Here is an 18597-nt window from a genome sequence, read left to right as displayed (position 1 = left end):
TTTATTTATTTTTTTTTAAGTTTTACTTTTCCTTTTCTCTGTACACTACCTCTCTGATTAATTAACTTTTATGGGGATCTCGCTTAGTGTGAGATAAGCCATTTATAAAAAGAAAATATTGGTAGATCACATAAACGTAGTCTGAGAAGCCTAAAGTAACTTGAAGAAAAATACTCGTGCTTGAAGCTTCCTTACCGTATAGCTGTGACAAGGGCTCTCCTCCCTCCCCTGCCAACTCAGGAGCAGCCGAGTCTCTGTGCAGATTGCTGCCCTTGCCCACCCTGCTCCAAACAATGTCATAATCACACACATCCTCGTTTTGTGTCCTGAATAGAGCCACTGTGAAGCGCTGGTTCTGTAATCCAAATTAATCCATCTTCATCAGTGTCCATTATATTGATAAATTATATCATCTGTTTAAGTAAATGGAATGGCACATCAGAGATGATGCTGCTCAGAAGGGGCCCAGTGGTAGGAGATGCTCAGAAATGTTAAAGCGCAGTTATTGCGGTTTTATTGTCTCCATTAATTTTGACTTGTTTTAAAAAATGCGCTCTAGTAAAAGGACTAGGCCCATCTTTGATCCATGCACCATTTGGGTTGTGACCAGCAGCTGATAGTAATGGTGGCTTCTAACATCAGCTGCCAGCTCGCTTGTCACTCTCTTGGCAACTTGCCTGGGAAGGAGGACAAGCTCTAGCGGAAACGTACGGGTGCGCCAACCTATGGACATTACAGGAAGGCTGCGCCGGAGCAGAAGCTGTCTCCTCCTTTTGCTGTTGCCCTCAGGTACTGCTGAGGGCCTTGGGCTGCTCTCAGCTCTCCCTGCTCTGCCCTGCTCTGGCTGGAGAAGGCTCGGGGGCTCTCCCATCGGGGCTCGTCCCCCTGCTTTACAGGTGGGTCGCTATTGAGCGTGTAGCCCCCAGCAGGTCACCAAACTGCTGCTACCTCCCACAGTCTGGAGGAGGAGGCTGCAAAGAAGTGGAATTTAAGCCCTTGGAAGTAGGTACAAATAGCAATAACCAAGCTGCTGAGTGGTGCAGAAGCACCCTGCATAGCCCAACTTGTCACCTTTCAAACTGTCTTTCCTCTGATTTCCATCTTGAAAAAGATGGAGTCAAGGGATGGTTTAAGATTTGGTATTAACAGAAAGAGCTGGTTGAACACTAAGCATGGGCCTCGGTTACAGATCTGATGCAAATTCTCACCAGCTTGTTGCCTTGGATGAGGCACTTACCGTGCCCGTGACTCCAGTGCTCCATCACTGCAGTGAGGATAGAGATGCCTCACATTGCTGCTGTGGAGTTTAATCAGCTCATGTCTGCAAAGGGCTGTGAAGGTGGAGAAACAGGCTGTGAAAATGGACAAAGGCACATATTTCATCGCTTACTGACCCATGCTGTGATCAGAGTGAACTTTGGGACGGTATCCACTTCCAATAACAGGTCAGCTCCCCTCAGGCTGTGTACATTAGGGGAATGGTGAGGGGAACACCTTCTCTGAAAGCTGAAGCCATCTAGACGTGCCAAGTTAAGGTGACTGACTGCCCCAGAGACTTGACATTATATTATATTGTAAACTGAGAACTTTGTCAGAGGCAGCAGTCTATATTTTTCTTCCATTTTCACCAAACCCAGCTGATAGCTGTGAGTGCCAACTTCTTTGGCATAAGATTAGGCTCACAGTACTGCAGGTGTAAAGACAGAAAGGAACTGTTTATAGAGATGCCACCACTGAGCTAAAATTCATCCAAAGAGATTTCTCCCTGCTTTTACTGCAGACACATAAATCTTCATAATGAGCGTAAGATAGATGCCATCTCAAACAGCAAATGTAAGCGGCAATAGTGAGTAACATGAGCATTGACCCAACGCACCCCATCCCACTACCCTCCTCTCGCTGTCTTTACGCTCTGTGTTTTCCTGCCTGTCGTGGGATTCTCTCTATCACTAACATACTTTATTCTCAGGATTTGGGCATGTGGTGACTCAGTGCAGCAGAGAAAACCTGGTGATAAAGCTGTGAACTCCCGTGCCCTTTCCACTTCCATCCCCTAATGGCTCTTGAGCTGTTCTTCTTACCAGACGGCCATAAAAAGTCCTCTCCTGCTCAGATGATACCTGCAAAACTGCACTTGCCTAGGGAGTCGACTAGCGCTCGCCACAACATGCGTGGCTGCACTCGCGGCAGGCTGCCAGCCAGCCATTTGTCAAGCTGTGGAGCACGGTAAAGTGCTAGCATCTGTCTGCTGGTTAATAAATGGGGGAAGATAAGTTTGGAGGTACATTACCCTTGCTTCAAAGAAGAGGTGTCTTTGTTGGCTCGTAACAAGCAGGATAGTTTTTACTTCCCCCAAAACCACTTACATCTTAACAAACCTCGGCTGAGCTGAATTATCTTTGAAAAACATTCAGTTTTCTTCCTTGGATTCTCTGCTGCCCGCTCACCTCAGTGAAATGATAGCAGAGAGTTCAGCAAAGAAGGACACTGTAAATTTACTTGTTGGTAGTTGATTTATATATTGGTACTGGTTTCAAAGACACTGTTTATATTCCTGCATTGGACTCAAAATTATGGAAGTTCTAAACCTCCCTCTAATAATCCTAAAATGACTTATTTTAACTTATGCATGCCTTTATGTTATGCATGCCTTTAACCCCTGTTTGTGCTCCTTGGATTCTCTTCAGTCCTTAAATGCATTTTGCAGAGACTTAATGAAACTTGCAAAGTCTTATTCAAACTGAAACATAAATTAATGAAAATTTCTAACTCTGAATGTGAAGATATGTGTATGTGCAGTGCTCAGGTCCACTGTGTGGACAAAGACAAAATGGGCAATAGGGTGGACAGTGAAACTTTATCAAGTGCTCAACTGGTCCTGACATGCACTTAATGGCAAGAGATAAATAGATTCTTTTAATGCCTTAACTGTTAGGACATAGCTGACACGTAGATTTATATAGTAATCAGAGCTGATATGCTGCAGTAGTGAGGAGGAAACACATGCTCATGGTACACAGACGGCTTTGGGGAGTAGATATTCGCAGTGTCTTTGTTTTTTACCTACCCCGTTGCATTGCAAAGCAGGGTTGGCAACGCCTCACTGGTTCGGTGGTCCTGGCTATTGGCAGAGGCAGAAATGACCCGAAGATTGGTTATACAGGAAACATCAAACTGGAGGATGCTAAAAACATGAGGAATAATCTGGCATTTGCAGGGAAGGGGAATGAGATGGCTTGACGGGTCTTTTCCACCTCTGACTCCGACTAGTTGCCAAGGGCTGTCGGACAGCGGATGGGAGAAGAACCAGGTCTGGAAAATGACCCCCCAAAAATCTACTTTCCTTGTGACCTACATGATAACTCCAGTCATCCAGCTAGTTGACTTGATTGGGAAACCAGCTTTTCTCCTTGTTATCCAATTATCCAGACGACCCATGTCTATCTTAAGTGGAGTCTGCTGTACATAAGCTGTCAGCCTAGATACACATTTAATTCCAAAGAAGGCGTAAATTGGCAAAGATGCAAAAAGATGTTTTTGCTGTTTCAGTTTCTGTCAAACTCTCACTGAAAAAAAAATAAAATGAAGGTCTACTCACAAAATGTTAGTGGTCAGTGACCTCTTCTGCTTGCAAAGCTTTGTTTTCAAGCAGCTACAATATTTACATTTGCAGTATAGTTTCTGAGTACGTGCTGGAGCTTCACATTGCATCCTCCAAAAAAAAAAGAAAAGCCAGTATTGTGATTTATGAAACTGTGCTTCCAGGAGCCAAATATCTCTGACAATATTCCACTCAAACTGGACATGCAGAAATTGCCAGCCCAGGCTAGAAATCTTTCCCTCCAAAAATACTGTAATCAGTAAATCCTCTGATTTATGTATTTCTTCAACAAGTACATTTCTTAAGCTTTCAAAGGCATTTTGGTCATTTCTAGGCATAGTATTGAAAATTAGGCTATAATAGGGGACCGAGCCTTTACAGTCTGAGCGACGGGATGTTTTCTGAACTTTATCTGTGGAAGACGATTTCTGTGGCTATCCCCTGTTTCTGTGCCACGGGAGTTAAGTGTGCGGAAGCCCAGGGGACAGATTCCCCTTGCGCTCTCTGCCCGTCCCCTCCGGGCTGCGGACGGCATCCACAGCCGTGATGCTGATGTGGGTTCTGCCTACAGAGGTGTCGCATGGTCTGTGTACATCCCAGGGACCCAAATTCATTAGGCCCCCAGTCACACCCCCTTAAGGTGTAGGCGGGCCTGAAGGAAAACCAATGGATCTGTCAGCCCCAGAAAGGAGTTACTAACTCCAGGACAGCAGCAGTGAGCACGAAACGGTGCGGCTCTGCATCTGCAGCACCAGGCAGAAAGGTATTCTCGACCCTGGGGAGTTCGTCCCAGCTTCTCCTCCCTCCTGTGACCTGGGTGAAAGGTTTAGCTGTATGTTAAATCTAGGCGCAGCTTTCAGGCTCGACTTTCACGTGATTTACCAAATCAAAACTCGTTCTCTACATTTTCTCAGGTTTATTACTACAAAGCACATAGCACAGTGACAGAAGGGTAGATTTATTCTTTAGGAGACTAACACAACAGACAGGTTTCCAAGGGAGAATTGTCAATATATAAAATAAATAAGCATTCATCACTGCTCAGGCTATTTTGTCAGGATAGACAATACTGCAAACTTCCTTTAGTGATAAATGTGCTGCTGCCACTGTCAGACCCCTGGTTTTTGTGCCAGAAAGAGCCGCTGGAGTCCGGGCAGCTGCGGAGATGCGGGATGCAGCTTACTGTGTTTGCAGTGTGCAATTCCAGTCCATGCCCGTCTGCTGCGTCTTCACTGTTACAATTTGTTCGGCTGCCTGAATGTTGTATTTATATTCATATCTAATTTATTTTGACAAAGCTTACCCAAATCCACATTGCTGCAGCATTTTACAAGTGGTGGAACTGTTCTGTGGACATACAAGAGTAAAATTGCTTTTTGTGGGCATGTATCCTTTTTTTTTTTTTAATTCAGCATGAAATCCAGTACCCTATGATGGCTCAGTTTACACTGCAGTTTATGGAGCAAAGTAACTTTTTTCTCTATCTATCCTGTCTCAGGAATACATATAAACTTGCAGTAAGAGCCTATATTAAAAACTGCAGAGCACCCCCCAGATTTTGCATCTCGGAACCAGTGCTACAGGTCTGAACAGGGAAGGATGCGGGTATGGCACCATTATGGTCAATACAACCTGCAAGGTTTGAAGAGTTTAAAGCAAGGTGTTTAAAGCCCGTTATAAAGTTTCAGGGTTTTTTTTTTTTTTAAAAAAAAGGTGTGGCTCATTTTCTTCCAAAACTCCTGCAAAACTCCAAGTCTGTCAACTACCACCTGCGGAAAGCCAGCGGCACAGCAGTGAGGTGCAAATGCTGCAGGGCGCCCTGCGCCTCGCCCTTGGAAGAAACCGTCTGGATTCCTTCCAAAGTTCATGAACAAACTCATAATGCGATGAAGGAAGCTCATATGTTGAAGCAGACTCTTTAACCTGATTAATGGGATATAAGTAAGTGGAGCTAATTAGACGTGCTGTTAGGGAATAGCCCGTACGAAACCTGGGATCGGCGCTCAGGGCGGTTGGGATCCTGGTCCCCAGCCGAAGCCATGTGGTTACACCAGCCTGAGCCTAACCTGGGTCTTGACACCCTTGAGTTTTGCAGGGGAACGTTTTTGAAATCTTTATGTGAAATTTGTGGTTTGGAGAAGTGAAGTCACACACTTTCTAGCGTGTCTGGCTGAGGTGGGAAGCGTGCTCCTCTGCCGGAGGAAGGAGGGTGAGCCGCTGCCCTCTGATCCCGTGCAAGGAGCATCCTTCCTGGTTTTTTTCCAAAAGAGAAAATGTCTGTGGTCACAAGCCGTGTTCAGAGATGAGCAGCCACCTGGACATGGAGGTACCTGTACATTTAGTTTCAGGAATAGTATTAGCCCTGTATAGAGTCAGAGCTTCGATCAGTACCTTTCCATCCCTTCCTTCCTCCCTTCCTTCCTTCTTTCTTTCCTTCCTCTTCCTTTTAATTTTTCCAAGACAATTTTTCCCTTCCCTCTCCTCAGTTGGTCTTAATCCTAACTTGGGCCTGGGATACAGGAACCCAGGAACACACAACAATTGATTTTCCCTCTGAAGACAGTTTCTGCAAAGAGATTTCTGCATAGGTTCAATCAAAATCAGCTTGAGCAGCAAACACACTGGCGTATCAAATAACATTGATGCTAAAAGCAGCCTTTGAACTTTCAGAATATTCATCCCAGGATCAGAGATTAAATTACCCCCCCTCAAAGAAGTCTAAGAGCTCAATGCAGTTCTTCCTACAAAAGTTTTATTTGGATGAGACTCTTTTAAAAGAAATGAAAATTCGGGGCTCTTTAGGAGCCACCATTTTTGAAGTGCTGGATGATAAGAAGAGCAGCATTTGCATTGCACACATTTTAACACAGTTTTATTAGTTATTTCTCACATGCAACATGCAACAACAGCGCAGCTGCCCCATGCAGGACATGAAGCACTTCAGCGTGGGCTTCTCGTTCTCTCCTGCCCGAGCCGGTGTCCCTGGAGCAGCCCCGTCCTGCAGCCCTGCGGGGGCCAACAAGGGCATTTTTTACTTCCCAGCCATTTCCCAGGTCTCCAAATCCAGCTTGCCACCAGCCCCGGGAGTTTTTAGTGGAATTTCTTCCAGGTCGCACATTGTTTAAGGGGGCGGGGGGATGGATAGATGGTTCTGGTCTGAATTCAGGTTCATTGCTGTTTGTAGAAAAAGTCTGCTGATGGTTCTAAAAGGAGCACTGATACCACCAGACAACTCTGACTTTCTGCCTTTTGATAACAAGTTGATCAACTGCATTTACTTATTATCAATTGTGGTGTGGGGAGATTCCTTTTCTTTTTCTTATTATTAAATCAAGGCATTTTTTAAGAAATATTTTATTTTTGATACAGACACAGCCGGTGAAGTAGCAGTAAAAAACATCACCACAAAGAGGCACATGGCTTTGAAATGTTTTGGTATGTAACATAACTGTATTGTTATCAGGTCTTAACTTTTGCACAAAGAATATTTCTCCTTGTTCTAAAAGCAAACCCTCTGTCAGCTTTCAAAGGGTTAGGTACATAACATGGTCGTAGGGGAACAAAACAAAAAATATCTAAGTGTCTCAAATCATTTCACAAATAACATTGTTCTATTTCTCTCCTTAAACGAACAAGAGTTTCTTTGATTTTTTTTTTTTTTTTTTAAGTCAAATTTAGGATTCTGCTGTTCAGAGCAGAGAGGTCACAAGGCCCTAATGTATTTAGCATTGACTGCCCTCTCTTGTAGTGCGTCTATTAGTCAGTAATTTGATTTGTACCTATTCATTTGCAGTCCCTGCAGGAGCTCTGAGCTGGCCCCAAGTATAATTGGTGCTGTCTCTATTTTTACATCATTAGATTAGCCCCGACTCCTGGCCACTTGTTGTCTGCGCTTGTCTGTCCATTTATACAACCTAATGTAACACAAAATTCATTACTGATCACATTACTTTCAACTCTGAAGCCAGCTTTGTGATAAACATTTTGTTAACCCTTTCTTGCCAGCATGCAGACCTGGGGGATAAATGTACTTTCCCTTTGCAGAAAAATCAATATCATAATAAAACAAAGTGCAGGCACATTTCTAGATTTGTCATTCCTCCTGGAGAAAGAAATGGGGAGAAACATATATGAGATGACTAAATGATGTCTGCATCCAGGCATCTCACGCTGCTGTATATGAAATGAGCTCAGCGGTGTCTTTTCTACTAGAATATAAAGAAGTGACACAAGATAGGGCCAGCACTCAATTTAAAACTTAATTTCTTACTCATTGTTCTGCAAGTGTTCTAGCTCTTCTGTGCAGGCTGTAATCGGGTTATGACATTATTGGAACTGGACATTTTTCTTCCAGTGCTTTGTCTCAAAGTAGTTAACAGAGAAACAATTCCCTTTCTCCTTAGAGATTTGTTGGTGCATTGGGTTTTGTTTTAGTTTACTTCGTTTGTGGTTTCTCTTCCTAATGATTAAGCAAATTAATTTTCCTACTGCAATACTCCAGCATTTCACAGGAAAATGTAAAGCTCTGTTCTGCCTAGCTTGGCTTTGCTCGCATTTGACTGTTTCGCCGAGTACCTCCTAAAGCATTAAGCTTTTTGCATCACTGAGGCTTCTGCTATTGATTTCAAGGGGAACAAGAGGAAAGCCACGGTAGGTATTCATTTAGGCCTGATTCTGCGAAGGGCTGAGCATCCTTACAGCTCTGTTTGCAGCATCATGCCCATGAGGTGATGCTTGCTGTTCAAAGAAATATATTTTGATGCACGCAAAAGCTGTTGATTTTTAACAGTTTTCTAAATTCATTTTCTGTTTGTATAGCTTGGCTTGGAAATCTGTTATTTTGGGTTTTCTAAATATTTAGAAACATTTCTCAGTGTTTATGAAATCTTCCTTTTAAAAGTCCGAGTTCTGAAGCCTGCCCCACACCAAGTGGTCCCACACTGAGCAGGGTGCAGGAGACTAGGAGACTACAGGATTTTTCCATCTCTAGTTTCTAGAATTACCTTGTTATTCCTTTTAGGAGCCTTTGCATGGTATTTTTATGTAGGATACGACTTACAGCAAGCATATCTCTCTTAGTAAGTATAAGAGCCCTCGTCTCCCAGCATTTGAACCAGGACTGGTATTTTTACAGCTGTTTTGTGAGCCAAAACTTGTTGCAGCTGCTGAGGTGGTGGCAGAATAAAGACAAGACAGTTCCTCTCCCTCCTCCCAAGCCCAGCAGCCCCAGAGAGCCTTTTGGTATTTTGCTGATTTTTACAGGAGCGATTTAAGGCGTGTGCAGCGTTGGCTGGTGCTTGCTCCTAAAGTCTGGCTTGCCTGGGGGAAGGCGCAAGTCTCCGCTCAGCTCTGCTGCTGCCTTTGTGCCCCTCGGTCTCTGCTCCAGCTTTGCCACCCGAGCACCAGGGAAGCCAGCGTGCCCTGAAATCCCCGTACAGCCTTACGTGACTCGTGTGACCCTCACGTTAAGGAGAAGCCGCAGCTCGGGTCACGGCGCAGGGCACACCGTGTGCTCGGAGGCAGAAGGCGTGTGGCCAGCCGGACCACGTGCCACCACCCTGCTCCCACCCTGGGGTCCCGCTGTTGGGGTTTGTTAGGCTGACACACTGCTCCCATCTCTGCTTGCTCTATAGTGCAGGTCTGCGCATCTTGCATTAACTCTTTGAAAGTTTGAGCCTTTCATTATCCTAAAACGACGTGCGGCCAACTTGCAGGCTCCCCTTCGTGCCTGTGCAGAGCGTTACCATCACGCTGATGCCAAGGGCATCTACCATTCCCTGGACTGTGAAAGGACGATGGCCCAAGTCGTTGCAAAGCGCTCATAAACTATGCATTGCCTTCACCAGGGGAGATGGGAGAGGAGGCTGTAGAATGGAAACCCATTTATGCAATAAATTGTTAACCAGTCGAACTGTTAAATGAACACTTACTAGAGAGATACGATGAAGTATGAGTCACCAAACAGCAAAATAGGCATTAACGCAGCAAAAGCCCCAGCAATAAATGGAAGGTCAAAAGTTGCAGTGTGAGCCAACCCTCTGGCCCTGCAGCTTTCAGTCGTCTCAGAGGGACTGAGCCGCAGAGGTCCCTCTTCTACCACGGGATCTGCTCCTCACACTTCGGCACCAGGAGGCCCAAGTCCTTCAGTGGACTCCCGATGTGCCACCTCCGCCAGCTCCAAGGGTCTTCTCCCATCCGTTTGGATGCCGTATCATCTCCTATCATTGTACTGTAGTCTGCAGCCCTGCCATCATCTCTCATCACCCCCGTGCATTTCTCTAACAGAGCATCAGACAAATAGTAACCTGATCTTTCCGATAATCTAGCCTTGCTATCCATGGTGGAGTCTAAGAATATCAGGGCTTGGGGCCGTATCCTTGCTTAACAGCAATGGTGTTAGCTATCTGATGCTCCTAGTGTGTCTAGTGGAGATGGTCAGGCGGGAGGAGGGGAGAGAGGGCAGGGGAAAGGGACAAAAAAACCCAAAGGGGATTTTGGCTGGGGGAGGATCTCCCTGATCGATGGGGAGGGAGACCCCCTGAAGCGCGTCTGGTGGCTGCCCCAAGAGGAAGCAGCGTTGTGGCCAGGTCCCCGGCAATGCTGGGAACGGTTAGTTCTCCTTGAGGTATATATCGTAATTTGTGGTATGAAAAGATTAGCTTTCCTTCCATTCCTAGCCTGCTGTCTCCCCACCATGGATAATATATAAAACAGTAGACTTTTATTCATTAACATTTATGGGAGAATGTTAATATTAAACTGTAAGTGAAAAGCCCTATCTTATTGAATTCTTCTGCTGTGTTATTGGGAGCCTAATTACATTTTGCATTTAAATAAAAACCAGATGACGTTCAGGACGGTCAGGCAAGCATTCTGTAAGTGAGAATTTATCTTGCGATCTGGGTAAACAATGTCTCATCATTTAACAGTTATTATAAATAATGGGTTTTTAAGCACTTTGCTGGGAGTTCATATTGGCTCCCCACGGGTTGCACTAAGGGAGAGAGAATTTCAGTGACATCTTCCAGGCATCCGGTGAGGAGGAATCATATCCTGAGCTCGCTTCTCAAGCTGCAGCAGTTTTCATCCTCCTCTCTTTATTACTGCTCGATGTTGTGTGCGCGATCGGCTGACAGAAAAACTAAGAGTAAGAAAAATGACAAATCAGTTAGAAGCGTTTTGCAAATGGAGAACCCATCTCTGCTGCTGCCCCAGCAGAAGTGGAGGGTGTTCAGGACCCCTGCAGAGGTTCACGCAAGTGGTTGAAACCTCCAAAGGCATATTCTTTCTGTAAAAATGGTGCTGTGTAAAAACTGTGTGTTCACAAAAAAATTGAAAAAGATGCTGAGGGAAAACGTAAAGACAAAAAGATAACGGACCGGCTGCTTTTTTCCTGTGTTTCTGCTGGTGCCCTCTTAAATTACATCATTGGTAATTACATGCTTGGTAATGCATGAGCTAATTTAGAAAAAGAGCAAAACTTCTAAAAAATGTAAATAGCTTTTTCCCCACTTCTGTTGTTTATATTCTGCATTTCATTCCTGTCGCTTCAGACAAGGCAGCAGTGCTTTTGTTGCTAGCTGGCTTTTAGTCTTTGCTCCATGTTCTTCAGCCATTAGCAAGAGCCTCCGAGATTTCTCCAAGCAGCTTCCCCGTAGTCTGTCCCGCATCCCGGGGAGGAAGGAATTAGTTTTCCATGCAGACAGAAATAAGTCGTAAGGGGATGAATTTTTTAAGCAACCATTTGCTGTTGTGAAAAGATACAGGATTTGGGAATGCCTAATGCTGGCTGGTGGCGTGTCACCTCCTGACACGCCAGGAAGCCACCCACCCTGTAAAATGGCTGTTCCAGGACGTAAACTGTTTACTGCCTTTTTCTATGAGAGGCATTTTATCCCATTTTCCAAGAAGACCCCCGCAGCTAAAATACCATCTTTTTTTATTTGTTTATTTTTGGTATTTATTTGTTATTTCCTTGGTCAGTGACTTTCTCAGTATCTGCCCAACACATGAACTTAGTGTTTACATCAAAAGCTGATGGTGTTGTGAAAGACAAAGGGTCAGTATCACTTCTGCGACTGTTTCCAACGATGTTTTTCTGGGAAGGCCGCAGGCAGGAAGGTGCCGGCAGGGTCAGGAGCCAGGACCTGCCCCGTTCCCCTCCACTCCGGCTCGGTGGCACGGCACGGGAGCGAGGAGCCGCGGGGTGGCTGGGGGTGGCGAGCACACGCAGAACCCTGGTCAAGGTGAGCGGGATGGAAATGGTGGCGGTTCCCTAACCAGATGCAGATAGCACCATGCTGGGGAACCCAGAAGCAGTGCCACGCGGTGTGCTGCGGAGGGATGCTCGGACGTGTTGCTGTGCCAGTTTCCTCCTAAGGCAGAGCACGGCATTCCCCTGGACAGCATCTCCCATCTATTCCCACGTGCCACGCTGAGCAGCTATTCCCATTGGGCACTCCATCGCTGAGGCCAGGTTGTCAGGTGGAAATGATGTTTGGAGGCATTTATCAAAAGACAAATTAACCTAGCAGCCTTCCTCCCTCATCTGCAGCCACGGAGGCAGCAGTGGGTAGATGACTTGTACAGGGACGGATCCCTAACCTGAAATCTGGGTGTGTTTTTTTGCCTTCACTCAGGGCTACTTTTATCTGCACCCTTTAAAAAAAAAAATCTTTAGATTATGTTGTGCCAGTATGGTGTTGTCTCAGTGGTTTATCTTTTGGAAATGTGGCTGGTCACCCATCAAAATGTGAGCAAAAAGTCTGCAAAAAGAACACAACATGAAGAGCAGGTAGTTATATTAACTTCACTGCCAGATGCCCAAGTACAAGGCAGAATCTGCACAGCTTGAGCTGATTTAAATTGCCTTTTTTGTGGGATGTGGCCAGAGGAATGCCTTGGTTTGCCATTAGGTCTTTTAGATTTCACACAAGAGTTATCCTCTGCCACGTGCTCATCCACAGGCTGCAGCTCATTCACACGTTTGACAGTGCTTGTGAGAATGTAACTAAAAAGGCAAGGTATATTAGAATCAATACTTGGAAGAGTTTTTAAAATATGACTTTTAACAAGTGAAAACGTCCAGTTGACTTTTGTCAGCTGCCTTCTGGTTTCCTGAGAACGAATGCAAACTGCTGTGCTGAACAACTCCATTAACAAAGGGCCGAATTAAGCTTCGGATGTCATTTTTATCAAGGCTTTTTGATATTTATGTCTAACATCAGAATTTGGAGCTATACAAATAAGACAGAGTGTATTAAGAGCCTCAAGCAATCCTGCAAGAGAGCGAGCCCACAAGGTTGGCCTGTTGTTTTTCCAGGCTCGGTTAATACTCAATCTAGGTAGAGACGTGATTTTAAGAGCACTACTGCAAGCTTTGAGTGCTTCGTAAAATTAGGTCTGTGTTTAGAAAATTGGTCTGCTTGAAGCAGCGATGTCAACATAATCTTTAAAATAATTGACTAAATAGACCAAATAAGTTGCGTTTGGAACTAGGATTATTTGGATGGGTTTGGAGTTTCTCAGCGACACTAAAACCAGTGTCGGGGAAATGAAAGGATGAGACCTCTGCTCCTTAGATTTCCACCTGAGCTTTTCAGATCTGAGAGCCTTGAACCGTTTAGATGAGCAGACAAGGCCGAGTCTGACATCATTTCGTGAGCTTCAACAAAACTCTTCTGATTTGGACCAGCTGAGCATCTGCTCCCCCCCAGACTTTTAACTTTTCCTTTGAATTGAACCCAAATTCCAGTCCAGTCTAGCTTCCTCCTCAGCATCAATCTGCACCAGGGAGACAGCCCAGAGCCTCTCGGTAGCTTTCCTCACTGGGCCGAAAGGCCACTTTGTGTCAGAAGTACTAGAAGTTGTGCCAGGATTACTTTGCTTTGTAATATTATACTTTTAAAATGAACTTGGCAGTACGTTTGTGTCAGAAGCACATAATGCACACATGCGAGATGCGCACGGAGGCACACTCCGAGCACAGAAGTTGTCCTGCTCCAGGGTTGCCTTGTCTTCCTAACTGAGGGTTACTAAGGAGGCCCAATAACCGAGGTAGCATCACAAGAGAGGAAAAAATAGTCTTAGACATGAAAGAGACTGCAGGGGTTTGGAGGGTCAGGCATGTCTGAAATCCCCCGTTCCGCGTATCGGCGAGGGGCTGCCCAGACGCTGAAGTAATTCCTGGATTTGTGTTTTTGACCTTCAGGCAACTTTTCCTTACCCAGCTTTTTTGCTGGGACTGTTCGGCCGAGCCCGGGGCAGGAGGAGGGACCCCCAGCACTCCCCGAGTGCTCCCGGTCGTCACGCTCCTGCGCGGTGGCTTTGCTGCAGCCACCTTTGAGACAGGACCCCCCCACCCCGAGATCTCGAGTGGCTCCAGCTCTGGTGGGAAGGGGGATGCTTAGATCCACGCGTTGGGTCCAGACCTGCTCTGGATAGAAGCGTGGTGGTTTCAGGAATAGGATCGTCGCCTCCAAAACTTCTGAGCAAGATCCAAAGAGTCCAGAGGGTGTAGGACACAGAGCTGGTAGGTGTTGTGAACATGCAGATTACATTGAATTTGTGTTTTCCTTTGTGGAGTCGGAGGCTGACAGAGGGGTCACTGTTGAGCAATCTGAGGCACTCCCATAACCCTGGGAATGAGAGACCAAACCCAGGAATTTTAATACAGTGTTTTCTCTGCAAATGCTTTTGGTCTGATATACACAGATGTGCTGCTTGCGTAACTGAAGATACAAGATAGTTCTGCCTAAATACATCAAAAAAAATTTGTATACAGACTGGCTTGCATAGGAAAGTGTGTATTACATATAAGGTACGTTACAGAGTTTATAGTATCAACATATTGAAACTTTCAAAGTGGGGTAGGAGGGAATTTCTTTAAACCCAAACAACCGTATCTGCATATTCATTTTAAAAACTCTTCAAGAAATCTTGCAGAAGGAGTTGTAGTCTTCCATGATGTGGATGGGCTACAGAAATTGTTTTTTATAAGCATTTGACTGTTCCAGCTTTTGAAATTTCACATACTGACTAAAAGCGGTAACTCATCCTTCTGAAGTGCCATTTATGTAGGAAAACATCCTAAACCTCTTTACAAAAATATACAGCTCTAGGAAACTTGAGATTATTTTTTAAAAGCACTGCAGTCATTGTGAAAGTGCCTATCATGAAGAATATTCTCTCTCTAAATGCTAGTCCTTTATCTAGTGCACTTTTAACCTTCCATAAAATGCTCAGAGTCAAGTCTGGCAAGATGCCAAAGTCTTGGGTCTCCTACTGCATGGACGCGAGTCGTATGGAGCTTTTTGGGTTCTTTTTTTAAAGGAAAAAACAAGCTGCTTGCCTTTTTTTTTTTTTTTTCTTTTTGGTAGACAAAATTCTTTAGAAGTTCATGCATGAAAATGTTTTGTCCGTATCTCAACAATCTCTTCGTGCCTGAAGTAAACCCAGACATTTATGTAAGTTCAGATGTCCTCCCCATTTCGTAAGTGTTAGTTGTTTGGCATCTTCGCATTGGAATAAGGCACTAGAAATGAAATTGGCGGTCTCGGAGGGGCTCTGATGTTCAGAAGGCTCAGTCTTCATTCCCCTGGTTCTCTCCTGCCTCCTGTACCTCCTCATCTCCTTGCTAGATCCTGCCACCTTTTTTCCAACATGCCAGGTTTCATCTCGAAGTGCATGGCAGTAACGAACTCCGTGTGGATTCAGCATTAGAGTTGTTGTAAGATAGTTTGACAGTAACTAATATTTTACATAGGCCACTGAATTCTGATTTCAGAGAAGTTGTTCAGGCAGTGTTTGTCGGTCTTTCTTACCTCGCAAATTTAATGTAGGTGCTTTTGTGGCATCTCAACATCTTCCAGGTTGCAGCAGGATGAAATGGTTTTAAAACAGGGATTCGTTTTCGGTGTTCAAATGCCGTAGTGTTACACTCTTTTGAATGGAGTTTAAAAATCTCTCTTCTCAAACTGCTGGTTTAAAAAAAGGAAAAAGAAACATTTCTTAGGAGCAGGTCTATCACGGCCACCCAGAACATCGCAGGAAATCGGTCCCCGCAGCTGCCTGCGCTGGTTGCCGGCGCGCATGGGGAAGTGCCACGGGTTAATGGCTTCTGCAGGAGCAGGGCACGGGGCTTGGGGCAGAGAGCAGGTTTAATTGACTTTTAAACGTTATCATAATCATACGAGCTTGTAAACTTTATAGTAATATATAAAGCTGGGAACCGACTTTCCGTCTGTGCTCCCTTTGGAAGGGAGCAATGTAAAAATACATTTGCCCAGAAATTTCGGCCATCTCAAATTAAAAGGAGCTTGGAAAATTGAGAGCTTTAATGAGTACTTGGTGCTTTTGTTTCACTACAATTTAATATTAACGATTTTTGCTTCTCCGAATACCCGAAAGTGCAGGTTTCCCCCGGGGGTGCAGTGCCCCCCTCTGCCCTCGCCACCGGCAGGTCCCTGTGCCGGTCCGCGGCTGCCAGCAGGGCTGGAGCCAGCTCCGCAGGTCCTTGCCTCAGAGCAGCCGCCGAGGGTGGTGGAGATGGATTATAATTAGAGCTCCCTCGTTAGCATAATTGCATTTCATAAAAAAAAAAAGGGGAATACCCAAGAAAAACCTACTACTGCAGTAGCAGTAATGCAATTTCCAAGCCTGTGTGTTAGGGGCAGTATTTCTGCGTCCCAGTTTGGTTTACGACTTCCCATCTGCTTTTGAGCCCTTTTCTGCCTTGGACTGCGCCGTGCCCATCCCAGGCAGCAGCACCGGCTCCCGTGGGGACCGGTTATGATGTTCGTAGTAAACGTTCATGCAGAAATAGAGCCAAAAGTGTCCAGCTGAGTTTGGGTTGTTGTCTAAACACTGAAAGATGGAGAGCTTACGTGTAAAAGTGTGTGTCGGCGTACAGGGGAGCGGAAGCCGCGCGTCAGGGGCCGGTGCGAGCTCCTCCATGGGAGCACGTCCCGCTCCCTTCAGTGGCAATCAGTAAAATAAAAATGTTTAACTAATCCATTCACTGGGGAGCGTTGTGTAAATTACAAACAGTTTAAGAGATCCTCAAGACTTCCATTGTGTTAATACAAATTGCCTTTTAGCGTTCGCTTTATATAGGATCCTTTTGAATGAGAATCCAGATGGCAGAAGCTGCATAATTATTATTCATTACAGTTAATAAGTAACACTCGGAAGCCCCAGTCAGCTCTGCAAGTCCCCCGTGATAGGCATTGTGCAAATGTAAGGGTAAAAAAATAGTCCTTGCCACAGAATATTTTAGGATTTCGGTTAAAGACAAGAAGCTATGAAGGGCCCTTAATGTTTGCCTGCCCGGGAGCGCAGACGGGGCTGTCATTTTGAGAGCTCTGTCTGCAGGGAGTCTTCTCACTTCTCCTCCGAACGAAGGAAATTATCTTTGCTTTTAAAACAAAGCTCTAATTTTGGCCTTTTAGCTGTTCATTCAAAAACTGCTTGTGGCAGGGGAGAGGTGGTTTTAGCAAGCAGCACCTTTTTTCTCTTCCCCACCACTGGAAAATGCCCGTCTTGCATCCTGATTTTGGAGAAGGGGCAGAGCAAGTTCCCGTGCTCGCAGCCCCCTTGGCGCACGGCAGAGCCCGAAAAGTTCCCCGAAACAATTGCCGTGAATGACAGAAATGAAACGGAGGAGATTGAAGCCCTGCTGGCCATTACCCCGCTTCCTGCATTCCTACTTGTTAATTGTCTAATTCCTAACGAGTCTTCAGGCGTCTGATGGACTTTCTGATGTGTGGTCACTCCGACGCTTCCTTCCCTCCCCTCCCCGGCCTCATCCCTTGCCAGAGACCTTGTTCCTTTAAAAATGCCATCCTTAAAAATCAGAAATACTCAGCCCAGCAAAAGGAAAAGGGAACTTGACATTAGTTGAGCTTGAAAGGCTTGGTGCTGTGAAAAGTGACTGACGTGTGAAAAGAGGCTACAATTAGTTCTTTCCCCGAGCACTCTCCCATTCAGTCCAGGGTCACTCCTTCAGCGAGCTGCGGCTTTGAGGGTAATGTGTTGTGACAGTTTGAGATGATGAAGAATAATTCTTGCATTCAGAGTTGCTGCCGCTTCCTTGCTGCCCTGACACATCAGGCTGCTGTCATTGTATCATTTATCCCGGCTGTGGCTCCGCCGGGCTGTGCGGGAGCCCGGGCAGCCCTCGGTAGGTAAGAGGAAAGGGTCAGCTCTTCCAGCAAATGATTTTGGAGGATATTTTGAAACTGTGCTTAACAGGGGAAAGCAAACAGAGAGAAAGGAAAAACCATTAGAAGGAATAATGCACTGGAGATGAGATTTTTGAGTAGACATAAAGGAGATAGCACGGCTTCAAGTGGACCACTACAGAGAGAGCACAAATAAGAAAGGCAGCATAATTTATGAGTGTTCCGGGCAAAAGAGGGCTATATAGATTTTCTTCAGGCATTGAATTAATGTGCCCTATAAAATGGTTTCACATTTAAGCTTGGCAGGGCTTTATACCTTTCTAGATTTGATGGGGTGCTTTGACAGTTCCTGAAACTTTCTGCAATTGAGGGTGCAGCCGCCTCACTGGACGGGGCATGGCACCGCTCCCCTGGACCTGAGGACCCCGGGCTGTCCCCAGAGCAGCTCCTCCTCCTCCTCTCCACCTTGGCAGCCAGCTTGGGGACAGCGGAGAGTGGCTTGGGCGGCAGAACAAGGGACAGGACCATCAGGCTGCAGCGTGGTGTTTGGGAATATTAGCAGAAAGAACTGTTTTGTGGAAGGTTTCGTTTTCAATTTCTCATGCAGCGCCGCAGGAAGGCTGCGCTGGTGCCGGTCTGCGGGCAGGCCCGCTGGAAGTAGTGCCAAGCAGAGAGCAGCCGGCATTTGCTTTGCAACACCTTTAATGCCCCGTTGCTCTCCAAGCAGCGTCGGTGTTCCCACAGCGCCCGAGCGTGCCGGATGCTGCAGGACCATGGGAGGGGGGCGGCTGCTCCCCAGGTGGGCTGGGGGCCCCG

General features: G+C 45.7%; 1 protein-coding gene across 7 annotated transcripts in view; it reads left to right on the top strand.

Moving 5' to 3' along the window:
- BCAS3 (breast carcinoma amplified sequence 3) overlaps positions 1-18597 on the top strand; it is a 373363-nt gene that overhangs the window by 349270 nt on the left and 5496 nt on the right. For 4 of the 7 annotated variants that reach the window (XR_663607.1, XM_009323979.1, XM_009323972.1 and 1 more), the window contains one exon: positions 6971-7036. The exons of the other annotated variants lie outside the window; for them this stretch is intronic. Coding sequence is in view for 3 of the 4 variants with exons in the window: in XM_009323979.1 (XP_009322254.1) it covers positions 6971-7036 (66 nt within the window). In the remaining variant the exon portion in view is untranslated. The remainder of the gene's footprint in view (positions 1-6970; positions 7037-18597) is intronic. 7 annotated transcript variants of the gene reach the window in all.

The sequence above is a fragment of the Pygoscelis adeliae genome, unplaced genomic scaffold, assembly GCF_000699105.1.
Source record: "Pygoscelis adeliae isolate BGI_AS28 unplaced genomic scaffold, ASM69910v1 Scaffold290, whole genome shotgun sequence".
Lineage (NCBI taxonomy): Eukaryota > Metazoa > Chordata > Aves > Sphenisciformes > Spheniscidae > Pygoscelis > Pygoscelis adeliae.
Note: the sequence above shows the minus strand (reverse complement) of the source record. Positions and strands in the feature narration are given on the sequence as shown.